At 36.9% G+C, this 18,151-nt stretch overlaps 1 protein-coding gene across 2 annotated transcripts; it reads left to right on the forward strand.

Moving 5' to 3' along the window:
* The first annotated feature begins 42 nt into the window (after positions 1-42).
* On the forward strand, positions 43-17,850 carry LOC132095027 (fer-1-like protein 6). 2 transcript variants are annotated; one of them, XM_059499751.1, is made up of 39 exons: positions 43-142; positions 246-377; positions 463-525; positions 597-675; positions 809-965; positions 1,196-1,382; positions 3,214-3,406; positions 3,609-3,925; positions 4,049-4,157; positions 4,781-4,937; positions 5,021-5,141; positions 5,239-5,339; positions 5,983-6,073; positions 6,369-6,488; positions 6,594-6,746; positions 6,842-7,019; positions 7,119-7,243; positions 7,650-7,784; positions 7,949-8,095; positions 8,286-8,393; positions 10,718-10,879; positions 10,999-11,170; positions 11,581-11,702; positions 11,973-12,095; positions 12,188-12,233; positions 12,341-12,385; positions 13,493-13,569; positions 13,681-13,809; positions 13,900-14,040; positions 14,257-14,384; positions 14,490-14,660; positions 14,756-14,910; positions 15,000-15,142; positions 15,321-15,409; positions 15,499-15,597; positions 15,953-16,194; positions 16,418-16,575; positions 16,807-16,907; positions 17,127-17,850. In XM_059499751.1, the coding sequence occupies exons 4-39, from the start codon at positions 600-602 to the stop codon at positions 17,305-17,307; spliced, it is 4,959 nt and encodes a 1,652-aa protein (XP_059355734.1). In that variant the 5' UTR covers positions 43-142; positions 246-377; positions 463-525; positions 597-599; the 3' UTR covers positions 17,308-17,850. The 2 variants fall into 2 exon arrangements, with proteins under 2 accessions (XP_059355734.1, XP_059355735.1); XM_059499752.1 differs by lacking the exon at positions 12,341-12,385.
* Positions 17,851-18,151: the final 301 nt, after the last annotated feature.

Raw genomic sequence — 18,151 nt, forward strand, 5'->3', positions numbered from 1 at the left:
TTTTGTTTTTCTCTCCAAACTTTACACAGTGTAATGTGTTATTTCTTTTAGATCATGTTCATGTTTTGACTTTTTCTGACTTGAAAGGTGTAAACCTGGGGCCAAGATCTTGGAAGGCGAAAGCAAACCACAACATTTTCAGGTAGAGTTCAATCAGTTTTGAGTGAAAGTGGCAGTTATTTCTTGTTTAGAGATGATAAAGCTGATATTCCTAATACTGAAAGTCAAAACCTGTTCTTCCTAAGATCTCCATCAATATAACCGAGGCTAGGCAGCTGATCGGGGACAATATAGACCCTAGTGTCGTGATTGAAATTGGAGATGAGAAAAAGCAGACGTCTGTGAAAGAAGGAACCAACGCTCCCTTTTACAATGAGGTGATCATGCTGTCCTGGGTGGACGCTTTCTGATAATGGCTTTAAAGGCAAAAATTAAATAACAGTGTTCTTCTCATCCCGACAGTATTTTGTGTTCGACTTCTTTTGCAATCAAGACATCTTTTTTGACAAAGTCATCAAACTATCTGTAAGTAGGCTAAACGAAATGCTTTTCTTGATGTAACCTGCAATGCTTACGTTTGTGCACTTCTCTCCAAGGTCATGCACTCGAAGATCATGAAGAGCTACTGTGTGGGAACCTTCAAGATTGATGTTGGGACAGTTTACTCCCAGCCTGGTAAACACTTGCTTTGCAGTTGGTCATATCTTTTCTTTAACTAGAGAGATAAAAGTTCAGAATCTGACCTGAGATTTGGATTCTTGGTTTTTCTACTTGTAAAACAACACTAAATCTTGTCTTGCTGTGCCAGGCCATCAGTTCATCAATAAGTGGGCCATGCTCACAGACCCCGCTGACATCCGCACAGGGGTGAAAGGTCACCTGAAGTGTGATATCAGCGTGTCAGGAAAGGGTGATGTTGCAGCACCGTCCCAGAAGTTCAGTGATGCCGAAGAACAGATAGAAAAGTAAGATCTCCGTATGTTTTATGGCGTATAAAAGATCTTTTCTCATCTCTTACTATTTTAAGATTGTTATTCTGGACAGCTATGGTATCTAAGAAATCATTAATAGTTTAGTATACGCTTTGTTGCTTTTAGTATTCAGACAATAAAGGTTAATACACTGATTTTCCTTTCTGGTAAACTGCCACTACTTCTCCTTTGTGTCTCATGAAAATGATACTGTCCTCCTCCAGACACCTCCTGCTTCCCGAGGGCTTAAACCCTGAAAGGCCGTGGGCCCGGTTTTACGTGATCGTGTACCGTGCAGAAGGACTTCCCAGAATAAACTCCAGTATTATGGCCAACGTGACCAAAGCTTTTGTTGGGGACACGACAGCACTCATAGATCCTTATGTAGAGGTGTCCTTCTTCGGTCAAGTCGTAAGCTCACAATTCAGTGCTTATTACAAAACAAACACACTTCAAGGGATAGTTAACCATAAGATGAAAACATCTTGTCATTATTACTTAGCCTCAATGAATGATATTTAAGCATTGGTTGTATACTAATATAGTATTTACATTTGTATTTTCATTTTAATTAATACCTACATGGTGCATTTTGGCAGTTTGTTTGTTTGTAGCATGTAATTTTAGTGTCTGGTCAGTATTAGGGTATACTGGTTAGTTACTGTGGTTGTATAGCAATGTATAGAGTAGTGTGAAAAAGTTTTTGCCCCTTCCTGTGTGTGTTTTTTTTTTTTTTTTTTTTTTTTTTTTTTTGCATATTTGTCACACTTGAATGATTCAGATCATCAAACTAATTTTAATATTACACTAAGATAACCCGATTAGATACAAAATGCAGTTTTTAAAATAATGATTTCATTTATTAAGGGAAAAGCTGTCCAAACCTGCCTGTCACTAGGTGAAAAATAATTGCCCCCTAAAATCGAATAACTGGTTGTGCCACTCTTTGCTGCTAGAACTGCAATCAAGCGTTTGTGATAACTGGCATTGAGTCTTTCACATCGCTGTGGAGGAATTTTAGCCCACTCTTGCAGAATTGTTTAATTCTGCCACATTGGAGGGTTTCCGGGCATGAATGGACTGTTTGAGGTCATGAAATCATGATCTCAATCAGATTGAAGTCTGGACTTTGACTTGGCCACTCCAAAACCTTAATTTAGTTTTTCTTGAGCCAATCAGAGGTGGACTTGCTTGTGTGTTTGGGACCATTGTCCTGCTGCATATAACCCAAGTGTGCTTGAGCTTGAGGTCTTGTTTGACTGTTGGCATGATGTTCTTTATGAAATCCTGTGTTGGTTTTATGCCAGATACACACCTTCCAAAAAGCTCAACTTTTATCTCATCAGTGCACAGAATATTTGCCCAAAGGTCTTGGGGATAATCAAGTTATTTTTTGGCAAATGTGAGATGGGCCTTTGTGTTCTTTTTGGTCAGCAGTTGCTTTGCCTTGGAACTCTTCCATGGATGCTGTTTTTGCCCATTCTCTTTCTTATTGATGAACCATGAACACTGACCTTAATTGAGGCAAGTGAGGCCTGTAGTTCTTTGGAAGTTGTTCTGGGTTCTTTTATGACTTCCTGGATGAGTTGTTGCTGCGCTCTTGGAGTAATTTTGGTAGGCCAGCCACTCCCAAAAAAACTTTCTATTTTGTATGTACTTGCATTATAATATATATATATATATTCTTATTATATATATATATATATATACTGTATTTACCTGTATTTACCGGACTATAAGTCACACTTTTTTTCATAGTTTGGCTGGTCCTGCGACTTATAGTCAGGTGCGACTTATTTATCAAAATTAATTTGACATGAACTAAGAGACATGAACCAAGAGAAAACATTACCGTCTCCAGCCGCGAGAGGGCGCTCTATGCTGCTCAGTGCTCCTGTAGTCTACACTGAAGACATAGAGCGCCCTCTCGCGGCTGTAGACGGTAATGTTTTCTCTTGGTTCTAAATAAATGCGACTTATAGTCCAGTGCGACTTATATATGTTTTTTCCTCATCATGACGTATTTTTGGGCTGATGCGACTTGTACTCAGGTGCGACTTATAGTCCGAAAAATACGGTATATATTTTTTTGTGATCAAGCTTTATTTAAATATTATATTAAAATTTGTTTGATGTGAATCTTTTAAGTGTGACACATGCAAAAAAAAAAAAATCAAAAACAGAAATGGGGCAAAAACCTTGTCACAGCACTTTATATGTGTATTTTTTTTCTGCTTGAAAGGGCAGGACGTCTACTCAGAAGAGCACAGCAGACCCAGTGTGGAACGAGCAAGTGGTGTTTAAGGAGATGTTTCCTCCACTGTGTCAAAGACTGAAGATTCGGGTTCTGGATGAGGGAAGCATGAATGATGTGGCCATTGGGACTCATTACATTGATCTACACACCATCTCAAATGACACCGATGGAGACAATGGTTTACCATTTCATTACATTGTTCAAAAAAGATGATGTTTTGAATTAAAGTGGCCACAAAAAGTATTTGGACATAGAAATGTCTGAAAATGATTCTGTTAGCGAAACAAAATACTAAAAAATATCAAACCAAGTACCATCTTCAAACAAATGGTGGTAGTTTTAAGCATGCTATAATTTAATATTTCATTGCTCTTCTCAAGGTTTCCTGCCCACATTCGGACCGGCATGGATCAACCTCTATGGTTCACTTCGTAATTCCACACTGGTGGACGACAGTCAGGAGCTGAACGAGGGCGTTGGAGAAGGGGTGTCCTTCAGAGGCAGGGTTTACATAGAGCTGAGTGTGGAGATCCTGTCTGGAGGTGCTCCTGACTCCAAATCCCTGCTCTCAAAAATCAGTCTGAAAGATACCAAGGGAGGAAAAGCAGGGGCGAAAGATCCCAAACCTGGGACTGGAGAGGAAGACAAGTCCAAGACCATAGGGCCTGAGGTGATGCCAGTGGAGCCTCCACAGAAGGTGAAGGTTCTGCACCAGTCTTTCTTCTTTTTACACCCCCCCCCCCCCCCCCCCCCTTTTCATTACACTAACATTTCCATTATATTGTAAAGCCACCCAAGTCACTGTTTAACTTGAATTTAGATAAACGATGAAGACATGGAAACTTTCCTGCTCTTTGGCTGTGTGTTTGAGGCCTCCATGATTGACAGAAGAATCGGTGATAGGCCTGTCAGCCTTGAGTTCACCATTGGTAAACATAACAGTTTTTACATTTACCACACTTACCACACATAAGAACAAAATAGGGTCTGAAGCCCTTTTCTAGTCATGGTGGAGTTAATGTAAATAGTCAGCCTTTGTGAGGATAAAATATATATATAAAATATTTTATTTTGAGCCTATTTTTGTGAAGTTTGTCATTTATTCAAGTGTTGTACATGTCTAATATTCAGCATTAATTCTAGATGTTTTTTAACTTAATATAAAAAATATAGAATGGATTAATAAAAGCGAGGCATATTTATCCAGCTTTAGTTTGAGACCAAGTAAAGGTTTAATCACTCATAAATAAAAGAAAATCTGTTTTTTAATTGTTCATGGCCATTTTTTCAATAAAATATATTTGGTAACAGTTTTCTGAGTTAAAGGAATACATTCAGCACTCTTTTTAAATGTCACAATTGTTAGAAATATTCAGTTCTTTGTATTAGAAAAATACTGTGGTAATGATTTGTGGGACACAGATAATTTGTGTAGTTAAAAGACTTGCCTTTGAAGAGAAAATGTCAACATTATAAAATTGATATACTAACAAGAGTACGATTATACAAATAATATGACCCCTTTAAATGTGTGCTTGTACTGTATATTCAGGTAACTTTGGGAACTTAATTGATGGTACTGCACCACCTCCTTCAAAGAAAAAGTTTGAAGATGTGTCAGTGACCACTCCTCTGTTGGACACGGCAGCAACAATGCCGTTCAAATCTACTACAACACCAGAAAGACCTCTTTTTGGAGATGCACAGAGGTGCTTACAACACAAGTTTATACTTTCATTCATTAATGGAAAACACCTTAGTCATGACTGGACCCATAATCTTGTTTGTGCAGGCATTACATGCACTTGCCCATTGGAACGCAGAAGCCCTGTGTGTATATTTATAGCAGCTGGGAGGATCGAGCGTACCGACTCCATCACGCCAACATGCTGGACACAATCGCCCTGATGTTTGTATGTGATGTGAACCCTCAATCCCGTAGTGTTTTATTACATTACTATTACCATGAAGCTAGTAGTTCATGTGATTCTTTTCATTTAATGTTTTTAGGAGGAGGGAGTCACTAAGGTGGCAGAATTGGATAAAATGTTGTCTCCAGAAGCCGGGACTGTCATGCATCATGTTCTTCAGGAATTTAGAAGAGATGCCAGGTAAGTCTTATGATCATAGAGAGTTAACGGAGATATTCAGTGATACCAGAACAAATGCTCTATACTGTTAATACCGTCATAACATCCTTTTTTTTTTTTTAAATGTTAGTGAAGTTCATGTTCAAATACTTTACAATGTGACAGGATGAAACAAATTTCTGAGCACCCAGTAGGTGTCACTGTTGTGTTAGTTTTCACCTTTGTGTCACATTTCTGCATTCTAAAAGATAGTGTTTTTATAAGTAAAGCCCAAAATTTCACGAGATTAAAGAAAATGTATTATTCATGAACTGTATACAAGGCCTATTCGCCCCAAAACTAAAATTCTTTCATAATTTGCTCCCCTTTGTTGTTTCAACTTTCTTTTATCCGTGGACCTTTTATTTTTTAGTGCATACAATGAAAGCCTTTAGGATCCAGTGTTGTTTTGGACCCCATTGACTTTCATTGTATGGACAAAAACAAGTGGGACATTCTTCTTTTGTGTTCCACTGAGGAAAGATAGTTATGTAAAAACATGACAACATAATGATAGCATTTTAATTTGTGGGTGACCCATCCCTTTAATGTGCCATCTTTAATGAAATTCTGAAACTGTGTCCTAATTATGTTTCTGCTGGATGTAATGGTATGTTTACTGCAGCGAGTTTATTGCTTTTGCTGAAAAGAAGGTGAAGGGAAGCAACTTGACCTTACTGGACAAAAAGAGGCTCACTCTGTGCAAACAGGAGCTGGTGGGTCTCTACTCTATGCATGCTCTCATTTTTAAAGACCTCTATCTGTAAAACTTCAGACTAGCCCTCTGTCCTTTACTGTTCTTGTATGAATGTGAATTATTGCTCATTGCTGCTTTTCCTCCACTGTCTAGTCCAACTCATTCTTTTCACAACCTAAAAATATAAGATTAGTTAAGAAATGATTTTGTAGGTTCAATTCATGAGATCATAAATTCTGTGAAGTTTAACTTTTTTAAACTTTTGACTTGTGGTGTTTGTATATCAGTCTTTGGTTTTCTTTGCTGCTCTTCAGGAGAGTATGACAGAAGTAGCAGGAGGACTCCTTGAGCCCAAGAGGAGATCTTTGACTGTAAAAGAGATGCTGCTGGAAGTCCAGAAAATTAAAAAGAAACTGAGATTCCTCGTGGAAGAGGTTGTTATTTAGTGTCATTGTTACATGCACATCCTTGAACTCTTACACATATAATGTAAGTCTCCATCATTACTAATATTTATCTTCATCTCATGCCTTTCTCAGCCTCAACACACTTTACCAGATGTGTTTGTATGTCTGGTCAGTCATAACAAGCGCCAGGCGTATGCCAGGATCCCTGCTCGTCATCTGCTCTTCTCACAAAGCCTGGAGCAGAGAGGCCGAGACTGTGGGAAGATCAAGACCCTGTTCCTCAAGGTCTGAACTCTGTCATCAAATAGAAAACTGACAAATGCTAAATATCTTGTGTTGGCACTTCTCCTGTAACTTTAAAAAGGAAATGTGTCGTTCAGCCTCCAGGGAAGCGTGGACCTGGGTGGACAGTCCAGGCTAAAGTTGATGTGTATTTATGGCTGGGAACTAGCAGAGATTCCCCCCACATGTTGGGCAATCTCCCATCAGGCTTTGAACTGGAAGGCATCTCATCTGAGCACAGGACTGGCCCTCCTCCTGATTATTTACTTTACACAGGCAAGACTGCTCAGTCCTCAGAGTCTTCAGTATCCATTCTTTCTATCTTTAAGACACTGATTTGCATGTGTGACCCTGTTTGTTGTTGCTGGTTTGCAGAGCAGCACTTGTTCCAGCTGAGGGCTCATATGTACCAGGCTCGTGGTCTCATTGCAGCAGACAACACTGGCCTCTCAGACCCCTTTGCCTGGGTGTCTTTTCTGTCCAGTAGCCAAAGCACTGGTGTAAGCATGAGTTTCTGTGATGATATTCTGGACAAAAATCCCATAGATGATGCTGCACTAGTGTACTCTTTATTAGAATATTCTTTACTAGTTAAGTTTAAATTAGACTTAACTTTTAACAAGTACAGATCTAGAAGTGCAAATACTTCAGCAATATGTCTAAATATATACTGTATGTGTAATATAATAGTTGTTGAAATGAAAAAGTGCTAGGTTTTGATGTATAGGAAGTTTAATTGGTGAATCAGTTGTCAAAATATATTTTAGAAAATGTATAGAGAAGACAGACATACTTGGGTTTGGATAATTAGCCACAAAGGATATAATTACCACAAAGCAAATTATCTTATTATGTGAAAAGGTAATTGATATTTGTTCATACTGTAATTATTTTTTATTTTTTTAGATCATAAAGCAAACATTGACTCCCACATGGAATCAGCTGATCCTGATAAATAATGTGTGTCTGTGTGGAGGGCTTTATGAAATAGTCCAGGAGCCACCGCTTGTTGTGATTGAAGTGTATGATGATGATGCAGTGGTGAGGAAAATACATTCACTTATACAGTGTACAGACGAGTGTGGATTGTCCTGTAATTTAATGAACCATTATATGCAGCTGAAAAACCAAAGTTATATTGTTTCTCTTCATCTTTGCCTTTGTCTTAAATATTTTGAGCTGAAGTGATGGTTTGCTTTCTCCAGGGTACAGAGTACCTGGGGTCGACAGTGGCTGTTCCTGTAGTCAGACTGTCAGAGGAGCGATACTCCCCTCCTCAGCTGCAGTACAGCCCTCTGTTCTGTGGCGGTCTGTCAGGAGGAGACATACTGGGAGCGTTTGAACTCATTCAGGTCCAGTCTTACAAACACAACAACACATGACATTCAATCACATTGAATCCGCTATTTATTAACATTACTTTTACATCTACTACTACTGCTATAAATAATAATGAGTTATTTTTATGTTCTACTAACATTTATACTATAATTCAGAAAGTAATATCCTGTCTGTTGTTTGTCTTGTCCCATGTTCCTGTAGATCTCAAAGTCGGGAGAACACACACTTCCTGAATTAGATGAGCCGGATGGAGGGGTTATCCCAGTACCCTCATACATTCGACCTGTGCTCTGCAAGTACAGAATTGAGGTGAACAATCTGTGAATTATGGTCTATATGTTAAATACAAAAAATGGGTAACCGTTTCATTATCATTCTGCAAACAAGACGCATTGCATTGCTCTCTAGTTTCACTGACAGTTGTAAAAATGAAATGTAGCGTCAGTTCTGGCAGGTGACGTTAGTCAAGCTCGTATCAGATGATCCACGTCTATTTAAAGGGATGCGACACCTTTCACAGCACTCAAATATAAGGTCCTTCAGTATTATCACCAGCTTTCACATGGCTCAATAGCTTATTACCCTCCTCCATCCCCAACTCCTCCTCTCGTCAGTCACAATTCAGCCTATTGATTCTCCTTTGAATCACACTAATTTCTAAAATGTTACATTAAATTATTGAACCTTAATGTTATCTGCAATACATTTAGGTTGGTTCTGTTATGTTTATTCTGTGGGGTTAGTGCTGCTCTGCCTGCTCTCATCCATGCTAGGCTGGGAGCTCTTCCCCAGAATAGAGCTATACCACCGATCCACACTATAGGATAATTGCCAGTCATCTTTGATGATAGTGGTCCTGACAGAAATCATTACATAGTGTGAGACAGATTTTAAGATTTGTGTATTTGCAGCCATTTCATACATTGACAGTAAAGACTTTGTGTTTTCTTTTAGATTCATGGTCGTTGGTCATTTGAATCCCAAGGCCATCATTATTGAACCATTTATAAACCATTGATTTCATAAGTTCAGAGAACTAAGCCCCAACATACATTAAGTTATTATTTATTTATTTATTAATTTAAAAAAAAATGTATAAGGATTTAAAAAAAAAAACATACATACTGTACAGTGCCATTCAAAAGTTTGGGATCGGTAAGATTTTTAATGCTTTATAAAGAAGTTTCTCATGCTTATCAAGGCTGCATTTCTTTGATCAAGAATACAGAAAAAAAATATAATTTTTTATTTAAAAAAAGTTTTCTTTTAATATACTTATAAAAAATAATATATATAAAATATAATTTATTCCTGTGATGGCACACTGAATTTTCAGCATCATTACTTCAGTCTTCAGTGTCACATGATCCTTCAGAAATCAGTCTAATAAGTTGATATAATAAATGTTATAAACAGTTGTACTGCTTCATATTTTTTGGGACATGTGATGCATTTTTTTTTTTGGGGGGGTTCTTTGATTAAAAAAAAGTTTAAAAGAACGGCATTTATTCAAAATAGAAACAATATGCAGTACACTGTTATGATATACACTACTAAAATGTTTGGGGTCAGTAAATTATTTTTTTTTTTTTAAGAAATTAATAATCATATTAAGCAAGGATGTGTTAAATGGTTAAAAAGTGATAGTAAAGGCTTGTATTGTTAGAAAAGATTTCTATTTTGAATAAATGCTTTTTCACTTTTTATTCATCAAAAAAAAAAAAAAAGGTTCCAAAAAAATATTAAGCAGCACAACAGTTTAAACCAGGGTTCCTCAAATCTTGCCCTGGAGGACCAATGCGCTGCAGAATTTAGCTCTTTAGATTTTCTAATGATCCTGAAGACATTGATTAGCATGTTCGGGTGTGTTTGATTAGGGTTACAGCTAAGCTCTGCAGGAAAGTGGATCTCGTGGGCCAGATTTGAGGATCCCTGGTTTAAACCCTGATAATAATTCAGCATATTAGACTGATTTCTGAAGGCCATCTTCCTTAGCCATCTTCAAGAATCGGCTTTGGATAAAAGCGTCTGCTAAATGAATACATTTAAATGAAAATGTAAAATCTTACTGATCTCTTACTGAACAGCTATGTACATACATACAATACATATTTAAATAATTCAGGTTCAGCTACATCATTGCATTCTAGAAACCCATTCAGGGCAATTCCTATAAATGGAACACACTTTTGAATATTGGCATTTTGAATTTGCTTTCCGCTAGATGTATTTACATCTTTCATGTGTCAACGTGACATCTTGTTCTGAAACCTGTTACTCAGAGCTTTTTCGTTTGAACAATCAAAGATCTTTTCCCTAAAGAGTTTTGAATTCCCTCTCAAATGCCATTCATTATCTGATCAGTTACACATATAGACAAAGGATAATAGTAGTAGGAAATAGTTTTGTGTATATCAGGTCTCATTATAATCATGTGTTATTACATTTGTGCTCAAAAATGTGTAACGTGTAATGAAGTGTTAGTTATGTCGATTACATAATTGTAATATGGATCTACCATTATGACTCTTCGACTCTTTTTAATTATTATCTTTTTTTCAGTGTACACCGTTAGTGTTTTGTCTATACTATGAATACAAGTATTGTTGAGTTTGTGTTTCTGTGCACTGCAGGTTTTGTTCTGGGGCCTCAGAGAACTGAAGAAGGTTCAGCTTTTATCTGTCGATCGGCCCCAAGTTTTTATTAAGTGTGCAGGAGGAGGCGTCAACTCTTCAGTGATACAGAGTTACAAGAAAAACCCGAACTTCACAATACTTGTGGATGCCTTTGATGTGGTAAGTCAACTGCTGCAATAACAGAGTATATGGGGTCATGTATAGATGCTCTGTTCTTGTGATTCGCTGCATGTTCAGCTAATATCAGCATGTCTGTGGCCGCTGTTATCTCTCTATAGGAGCTGCCTGAAGACGAACACCTCCTCCCTCCTCTCACTATCACTGTGGTGGACTGGAGGGCCTTTGGGCGGAGCACACTTGTGGGTAGTCATATGATCAACAACCTTGCCTTATTCAAACACATCCCCTTGTCCATCCAACAGCCCCAACCAGAACCCAGAAATATAGCAGGTAACGCACGTCACAGTTATAATCCCAGTAACAAAATCTACTACACTGTCACATATTTTCAATGAAAAATCTAACTCTATCTAAGCTATTCTTTTAGCATAAGCATTGCTGGGGAGTGACTAGTTACATGTACTGTAACTAAATTATGTAATTTAATTACAAAATAAATGTCATTGTAATCAGTTACAGTTTCTGAGAAATAATTACATCTGATTTTTTTTTCACACACACCCACATAAAAAATGTAACTCTAGATGACAGGGATGCTTAATCTTGCATCAGCAAAATTGAGTTCAAACCCTGCTCAAACACATCTGTCTGTTTTTTAATAAATCCCTAAACCTACTGAGCAATTAATAAAAATGACTGTCGGAATCTAAATAAAAGTATGGTTTGTTTTTGGCCTGTAGTGGCTCAGTTGTCTCTGCAGCAGAGTGTTGTGCCACCGCCCAAAGAAGAGATCGCCATTGAAATAGAGCAGGAGGAAATAATCACCCCTGCCCCTAAAACTGAGCCAGACTTCCAGGACAAGGTCTGTTTGTTTTTTTTAAATTTTGGATATTATTAAGTAAAAAATTTCATAAAACATCATATTAACACCAGTATTACCAACTATGTATCTATACTGAACATCACATCAATGGAAAGCTATTTTAGTTATAGTTGTTTATTCAGCTTTCAGATTATGTATAAATCTCAATTTCGAAAAATGTACCCTTTATGATTGGTTTTGTGGTGCAAGGTCACATATGTATAAGTAGTACCAATCGACTATGACTATTAAACTCTTCATCAATGCCAGGTGTCAAAGAAGAGCAAACGAAGGTCTACGAAAAGGAAGAAACGCACCACAGCTGATGAGTCTGCTGATAATGTCATTGATTGGTGGTCGAAATACTATGCATCAATGGTGAAGATCCAAGTGGTAAGCTTCCAAACTAGTTTGTTAGGAGTTGGTCTTATTTGTCTTGTGTGTTTTTGCCTACTAGTTGTTTTGTACCACATCTTCTTTCTTAGGCAAAGCAAAAAGAAAACAATCCATTTCCACTGCTCTTTGAAAACAGTAAGTGATATCTGAATTTATTCCAGATTCAGTCTTGACCTCTAGATCATGTAGACAAACCATGCTCCAGCTTTAGTCAAACATGATCACATTATGATGTATTTCAGTAACTCCTCTGGAGAACATTATTTCCGAAGGATTGATCAGTCTGGGTAAGAATGACTGGGAGACTGTCTATTTTCTTTGCTGCGGTGAACAGGATTGCAGAATGTTTTGTTCACTTTGCAAACCCTGTGCATCTGAATGGAATTAAATTGCCTATATATTAATTTAAAACCTTTTATTTTTTATTTTTTTTAAGTAAATGGTGCTTACACAAGAGATCATACAACATTTTGCAATCCCAGTGAACCCAGATCTGTTTTGTGCACATACACTACTTTTCAAAAGATTAGGGTCTGTAAGATTTTTGGAAAGAAATTTCTTATGCCCACCAAAGCTGCATTCATTTGATCACCAACACAGTTAAACTGTGATAATGTCAAATATTAATATAATTTACATCAAAATGGTTACTTTTAATATAATTTAAAATGTAATTACTTTTATGGAGGCAAAGCTGAAGTTTCAGGAGTTTTCATTACTTCTTTGGTGTCACATAATCCTTTGAAATAATTTTAGTATGCTTAAGAAACATTTATCAAAGTATGTTTATCAAAAGCACAAAGAAATATATTTATCAAATAAATTAAGCATTTGTTTCCTGATTGTAATGAAATTTTGTCTTGAATAAAGAATATGTTCCCGTGGGTTTATTGATTAATCCCCGTAATTATTATTATTATTATTATTTTTATTATTATTTGCATGTCATGTGCTGGCTCTGTACAAAAGAGAGAGAAGAGCATTTAACATTATAAATGTCTCTACTGTCAATATAATGTGTCCTTGCTAAATACAAATGATAATTTCTTTCAAAAACAAATCTTACTGACCCCAGATAATTGAGCATTTAGCATATAACAGTTTACTAATTTGCAATGTATCAATGCATTAACTGTATTGTGTCTGGTGAGGGTTAGCATGTCAAAAAAACTAAAATGTGGTTTCTTGTTAAGGGCAGTTGTGTTGGGAAGTTGTCTGCTGGTTATTTTGTGTTGGCTGTGTAAGACCCTGAAAACTGCTGGTGGAAGTGATGAAAGAATATTTATGTGATTCTTTAATCAAATTAATCTCTAAAAATCAGTTTACCTTTAAAGTCATTTAGATTTGTGCGAGTTATTTTGATATGCTGGTTTTTTGTTTTGTGGAATCTTTAGCTTCAAACGTTAAGGACAAGAAAAAGGAAGTGAATTACAAGAGTGTGATAGAACAGCCCAGGATTTCAACACTACAGGTAAAATGTGTCATTACAATGGCTTGGTTTACCTGCAACTGTTTTCTGTACAGTAATTGAGGATTTATCCATGAAATGGATGTGCAATCTCACTTGTCAAACATTCCTTAGGTGTACGACAAAGAGCTGGAGGCTGAGTTTGGGCCTTTTGATGACTGGGTTAAAACCTTTGAACTCTATCGAGGAAAGGCTAATGAGGAAGAAGGTTCTGCTGATGACAGATTTGTTGGAAAGTTTAAGGTAAAGTGGTTTCACATGAAGTACCATTACATACATGGAGACTTTTTAAGACCCAGGTAACAGAGTTGATATCACTGATCGTGCCTTCAGGGCAGGTTCTGTCTGCACAAGCTGCCTGAAACGGATGATGAGGAGGAGGATGGATATTTGGATTCAGGGCAGTTTAAAATAAACCAGGGTATACCTCCAAACACTGCAGTGAGCGTCCTTATCCGTGTGTACATAGTTGCAGTAAGTGCCTTTCGTATTTTTGATTCTGGAATATTGATGCTAATTAAAGTACTTATTGGTTCATTTTTGATCATTGTTACTTAACCCAGCTGGTAAATTGATCAAAGGTGACAGATAAGTTTCTTGCAGGTTTATAATTTAAAACAAATGCTATTCTTTCCCGCGCTCAACTGGGCTCACCACCACACGAAAGAGTCACTCTCTTGTGCTTTTTAGGCCTTCAACCTGCACCCTGCGGACCCAGATGGCAAGGCAGACCCTTACATAGTCCTGAAACTTGGGAAAACTGAGATCAAAGACAGAGAGAATTACATCCCGAAGCAGCTCAACCCAGTGTTTGGAAGGTGAACAAGCACAATGATTGAGAAAATCACTTTGAAATTCTTTTAACTCCATGTTTTTTTTTTTTTTTGAGGTTCATTCTTTCTTCATCTTCCTCTGCTGTTCAGATCCTTTGAATTTCAAGCCACTTTTCCCAAGGAATCCCTGCTAACTATTCTCATCTATGACTATGACACTGTTGGCGGTGATGATTTGATTGGAGAAACGCAGATTGATTTGGAGAACCGTTTTTACAGCAGGCATCGAGCTACCTGCGGCCTGCCTACTGAATATGCCATGTGAGTATTTACTGTGTATCATAACATTTTCATCTTCTCAAGTTAGTTTTATGCCCAACTAATGCATCAATCACTGATGATGTTATGTGACTTAGTGAGGGTTATAATGCATGGAGGGACAGCGTCAAGCCAACAGAACTGTTGATTAAGCTTTGCAAAGAAAACCGACTGGACAACCCTCACTTTTCTCCAGGACGTATTACCATTGGCAACAAAGTTTTTACAGGGAAAACTGTATTTGCTGATGAAGGTAGGTCATTTTTTTTGGTATATATCGTGACATTGTTGATTAAGAATTAGAGGAGCAATGTACCACAAGTGTTTGCTGCTGTTTCACAGATCAGATGGTGGAGTCATATGAGCACCTGGCACTAAAGGTGCTGCACAGGTGGCCTGAGATGCCCAATGGGAGTTGTAAACTTGTGCCAGAGCATATTGAAACTCGCGCACTCTACCTCAAGGACAAACCAGGAATAGACCAGGTACTGTGTGTTGTTTAGAGGTTAACGTAACCTAAATGCACTACATATATATATATATATATATATATATATATATATATATATATATATATATACACACACACACACACATATACAGTACAGTATGGATGAGGATGTGAATGTAATTTTAATAAATGCACGTTTGCATGTTTCTCAGGGTCATCTGCAGATGTGGGTGGACATTTTTCCAATGGATATGCCTCATCCTGGTCCTCCTGTGGACATTTCCCCTCGCAAACCCAAAGGGTAATGTGAAGATTCAAAAAACCATCTTACTGGGTTGTTCTGGAAACTTAACATTTGTTGCACCATTTTTTGTTATGTTTTTTATAAAGGTATGAGCTGAGGATCATTATCTGGAACACTGAAGATGTAATACTGGAGGACACCAACTTCATAACAGGACAGCAGTCAAGTGACATTTACATCAAAGGGTAAGTGGATCACAGTGAACACAGACAATCTTTAATCATTTTAATTATGCAGTCATTTTAATTATGTAAATATTTAGGAAAAAGTCTCCCAATATGTACTACTGTTCAAAAGTTTGGTTTAGTATGATTTTTTGTATTTTTCTTTGCAAGAAATTAATACTTTTATTCAGCAAGAATGCATTGAATTGATCAAAGAATTATGAAAAAATATTAAAGGGATGGTTCACCCAAAAAAAATTCTAAAAAAAATAAAAAAAAAAAGAAAGAAAGAAAAGAATGCTGTTTAATATTCTTTACTGAGAACATCAAACTTAACAGTAAATTCTTGTTAAATCACAAGGGTTTTTTTTTTCAGGTGGTTAAAGGGGCTTGAAGAAGACAGCCAGGAAACTGATGTCCATTACAATTCTCTGACTGGAGAGGGTAACTTCAACTGGCGCTTTGTGTTCCCCTTTAACTACATGCCGGCTGAGAAAGTGGTGGTGGTACAAAAGCGAGAAAGCATTCTCTCTCTGGACAAAACTGAACAGAAGATCCCTGCAGTCCTTGTTATGCAGGTGTGGGACTTTGAGAGGCTTTCTTCTGATGACTTCCTGGGTAAGAATCTCTTTTGCTTAACATGCTTACATTTACAACTGTTTCATAAGCATCACATCCTCCCTAGATCTGCTCTGTTGTCACTCCTGATGGTATTTCTGCTATATATACTATATAGAGCCCACAGTCCCTCAGTAGCAGAATAATTAATTTATTCCTAAGAAACTTGGCTCAAAATATTTGATGTTAATACTTCATGAAGGTCATGTTTATGTGTCCATAGGCTCAGTGGAGCTGGACCTGCATGGTTTTCCACGTGGAGCTAAATCAGCTAAAGTTTGTAAGATGGAAATGCTGACAGAATCCACAGAGAACATCTCTATCTTTCAGCAGAAACGCTCCAAAGGCTGGTGGCCCTTCATTAAAGCTGGAGAGCTCACAGTGAGTGAATCTAATCATTTCACAGAAAGAAAAAATGTGAAATAATCACTCAATTGCACCATGTTTGCAAACATGGACCATCAAAACCTTTTTCTCATTTATTCAAAATGTAATGGTTATCCATTTCCATTTGATCTATACAAAATAATAGTAGGTGTGGTATTCTTCAAGATTATATTTACATAAACCTGACCTAATAAAAGTAGTATTTAAACTGTTTTCTTTTCATAGGGGAAGGTAGAAGCAGAGTTTCATCTGGTAACAGCTGAAGAGGCAGAAAAAAATCCAGTGGGACGTGCACGCAAGGAGCCAGAGCCTTTAGAGAAACCAAAGTAAACGAGACTAATACACCCAATGTTTTTATTCATATTATTACTAGAGCTGTTTATCAAATTAAAAACATAGGCCAGTATCATTTGAAAAATGTAAGGCTGAATTGAATTGCAGTACATGATGTGTGTTTTTAGGAGCTATGTTTAAGGTAGTTCTACTGTATGTACTATTTACTGTATGTGAATTATTTCTAATATCAAACTTATACTTTTCTTTAGTCGTCCAGACACTTCCTTCTCCTGGTTTATGAATCCTTTCAAGTGCTTCTTTCACCTGATCTGGGGAAACTACAAGAAATACATCATTGCCGGACTGGTGCTGCTGATTGTGACCTTGTTCCTGGTTCTTATCTTCTACACCCTACCAGGGGCGATCAGTAGTAAGATAGTCAATGGCTAATCAAACACCCTGATTAAGTAACCGGACACAAATGAGGAGCACATATTTAACTTGTTATTGTTGTTGCTTTAATGATCTTTAATTTAATGTGCACCAACAAATGTAATACTCACACACAACATTACATGTTTATTCATCTTTAAACAGCATGAAACACTGAAAATAGCGCATGAAAACTGTAGAAAACATGTTTAGCAATCTCATCCCACCTGTTCTACTGTAGAGCTTTGAAACTAGATAAATGATTATGATTGACTTTCAAAATGACAGCAAAAACTCAAAATAAACATTTGTGTAAATATAGTGACATAAAAGAAGCGACCACAACCCCAATGTGGAAGTGTAATGTAAATTTGTTGCAAAGGGTTAAGATAACATTTTATTCTTTGTGAAACTTATTGTGTATTGCCTTATATTGATACCAGAAATGATCTAAAAATTATAAAGTGATTTATTCTCAGCTGATTGAAATTTCAATGCATTTCTCAGAATACTAATTTAACTCATTTTAGCTGTAGCGCTGGTAATACTTCATAAAGTAAGAAATGTAGCTTTATGAAGTTCTGATTTTAAGACAATAAGAAGTCTGAAATGTTAATGTAGTATTTCAGTTATTGAGTATGCCTTTTGAAGTTCCGGCTCTTGAATTATTGAAGAAACAGTCACAATACCAATATACAATATAAAGTCACTGTGGTTTAAAAAAAGAAAAAAAATAGAGAAGAAACTAATATCGGCTCTTGGTTTACAGTTTTTCCCATTGCTGAGACTGTAACTCTACTCGTGAGCATTTTATCAGAAAAGATTCCATACCTTTTCATACCAAAACATACATCAGCCACCA

The sequence above is a fragment of the Carassius carassius genome, chromosome 19 (genome assembly GCF_963082965.1).
Source record: "Carassius carassius chromosome 19, fCarCar2.1, whole genome shotgun sequence".
Classification (NCBI taxonomy): domain Eukaryota; kingdom Metazoa; phylum Chordata; class Actinopteri; order Cypriniformes; family Cyprinidae; genus Carassius; species Carassius carassius.

Bases quoted from the DNA above. Each gene is read 5' to 3' on its own strand.
- LOC132095027 (XM_059499751.1), top strand. From the start codon at position 600: ATGCACTCGAAGATCATGAAGAGCTACTGTGTGGGAACCTTCAAGATT. The intron at 6,489-6,593 runs GTTGTTATTTAG...TGCCTTTCTCAG, and splicing joins TGAGATTCCTCGTGGAAGAG to CCTCAACACACTTTACCAGA. The intron at 14,661-14,755 runs GTGAGTATTTAC...TATGTGACTTAG, and splicing joins CTGCCTACTGAATATGCCAT to TGAGGGTTATAATGCATGGA.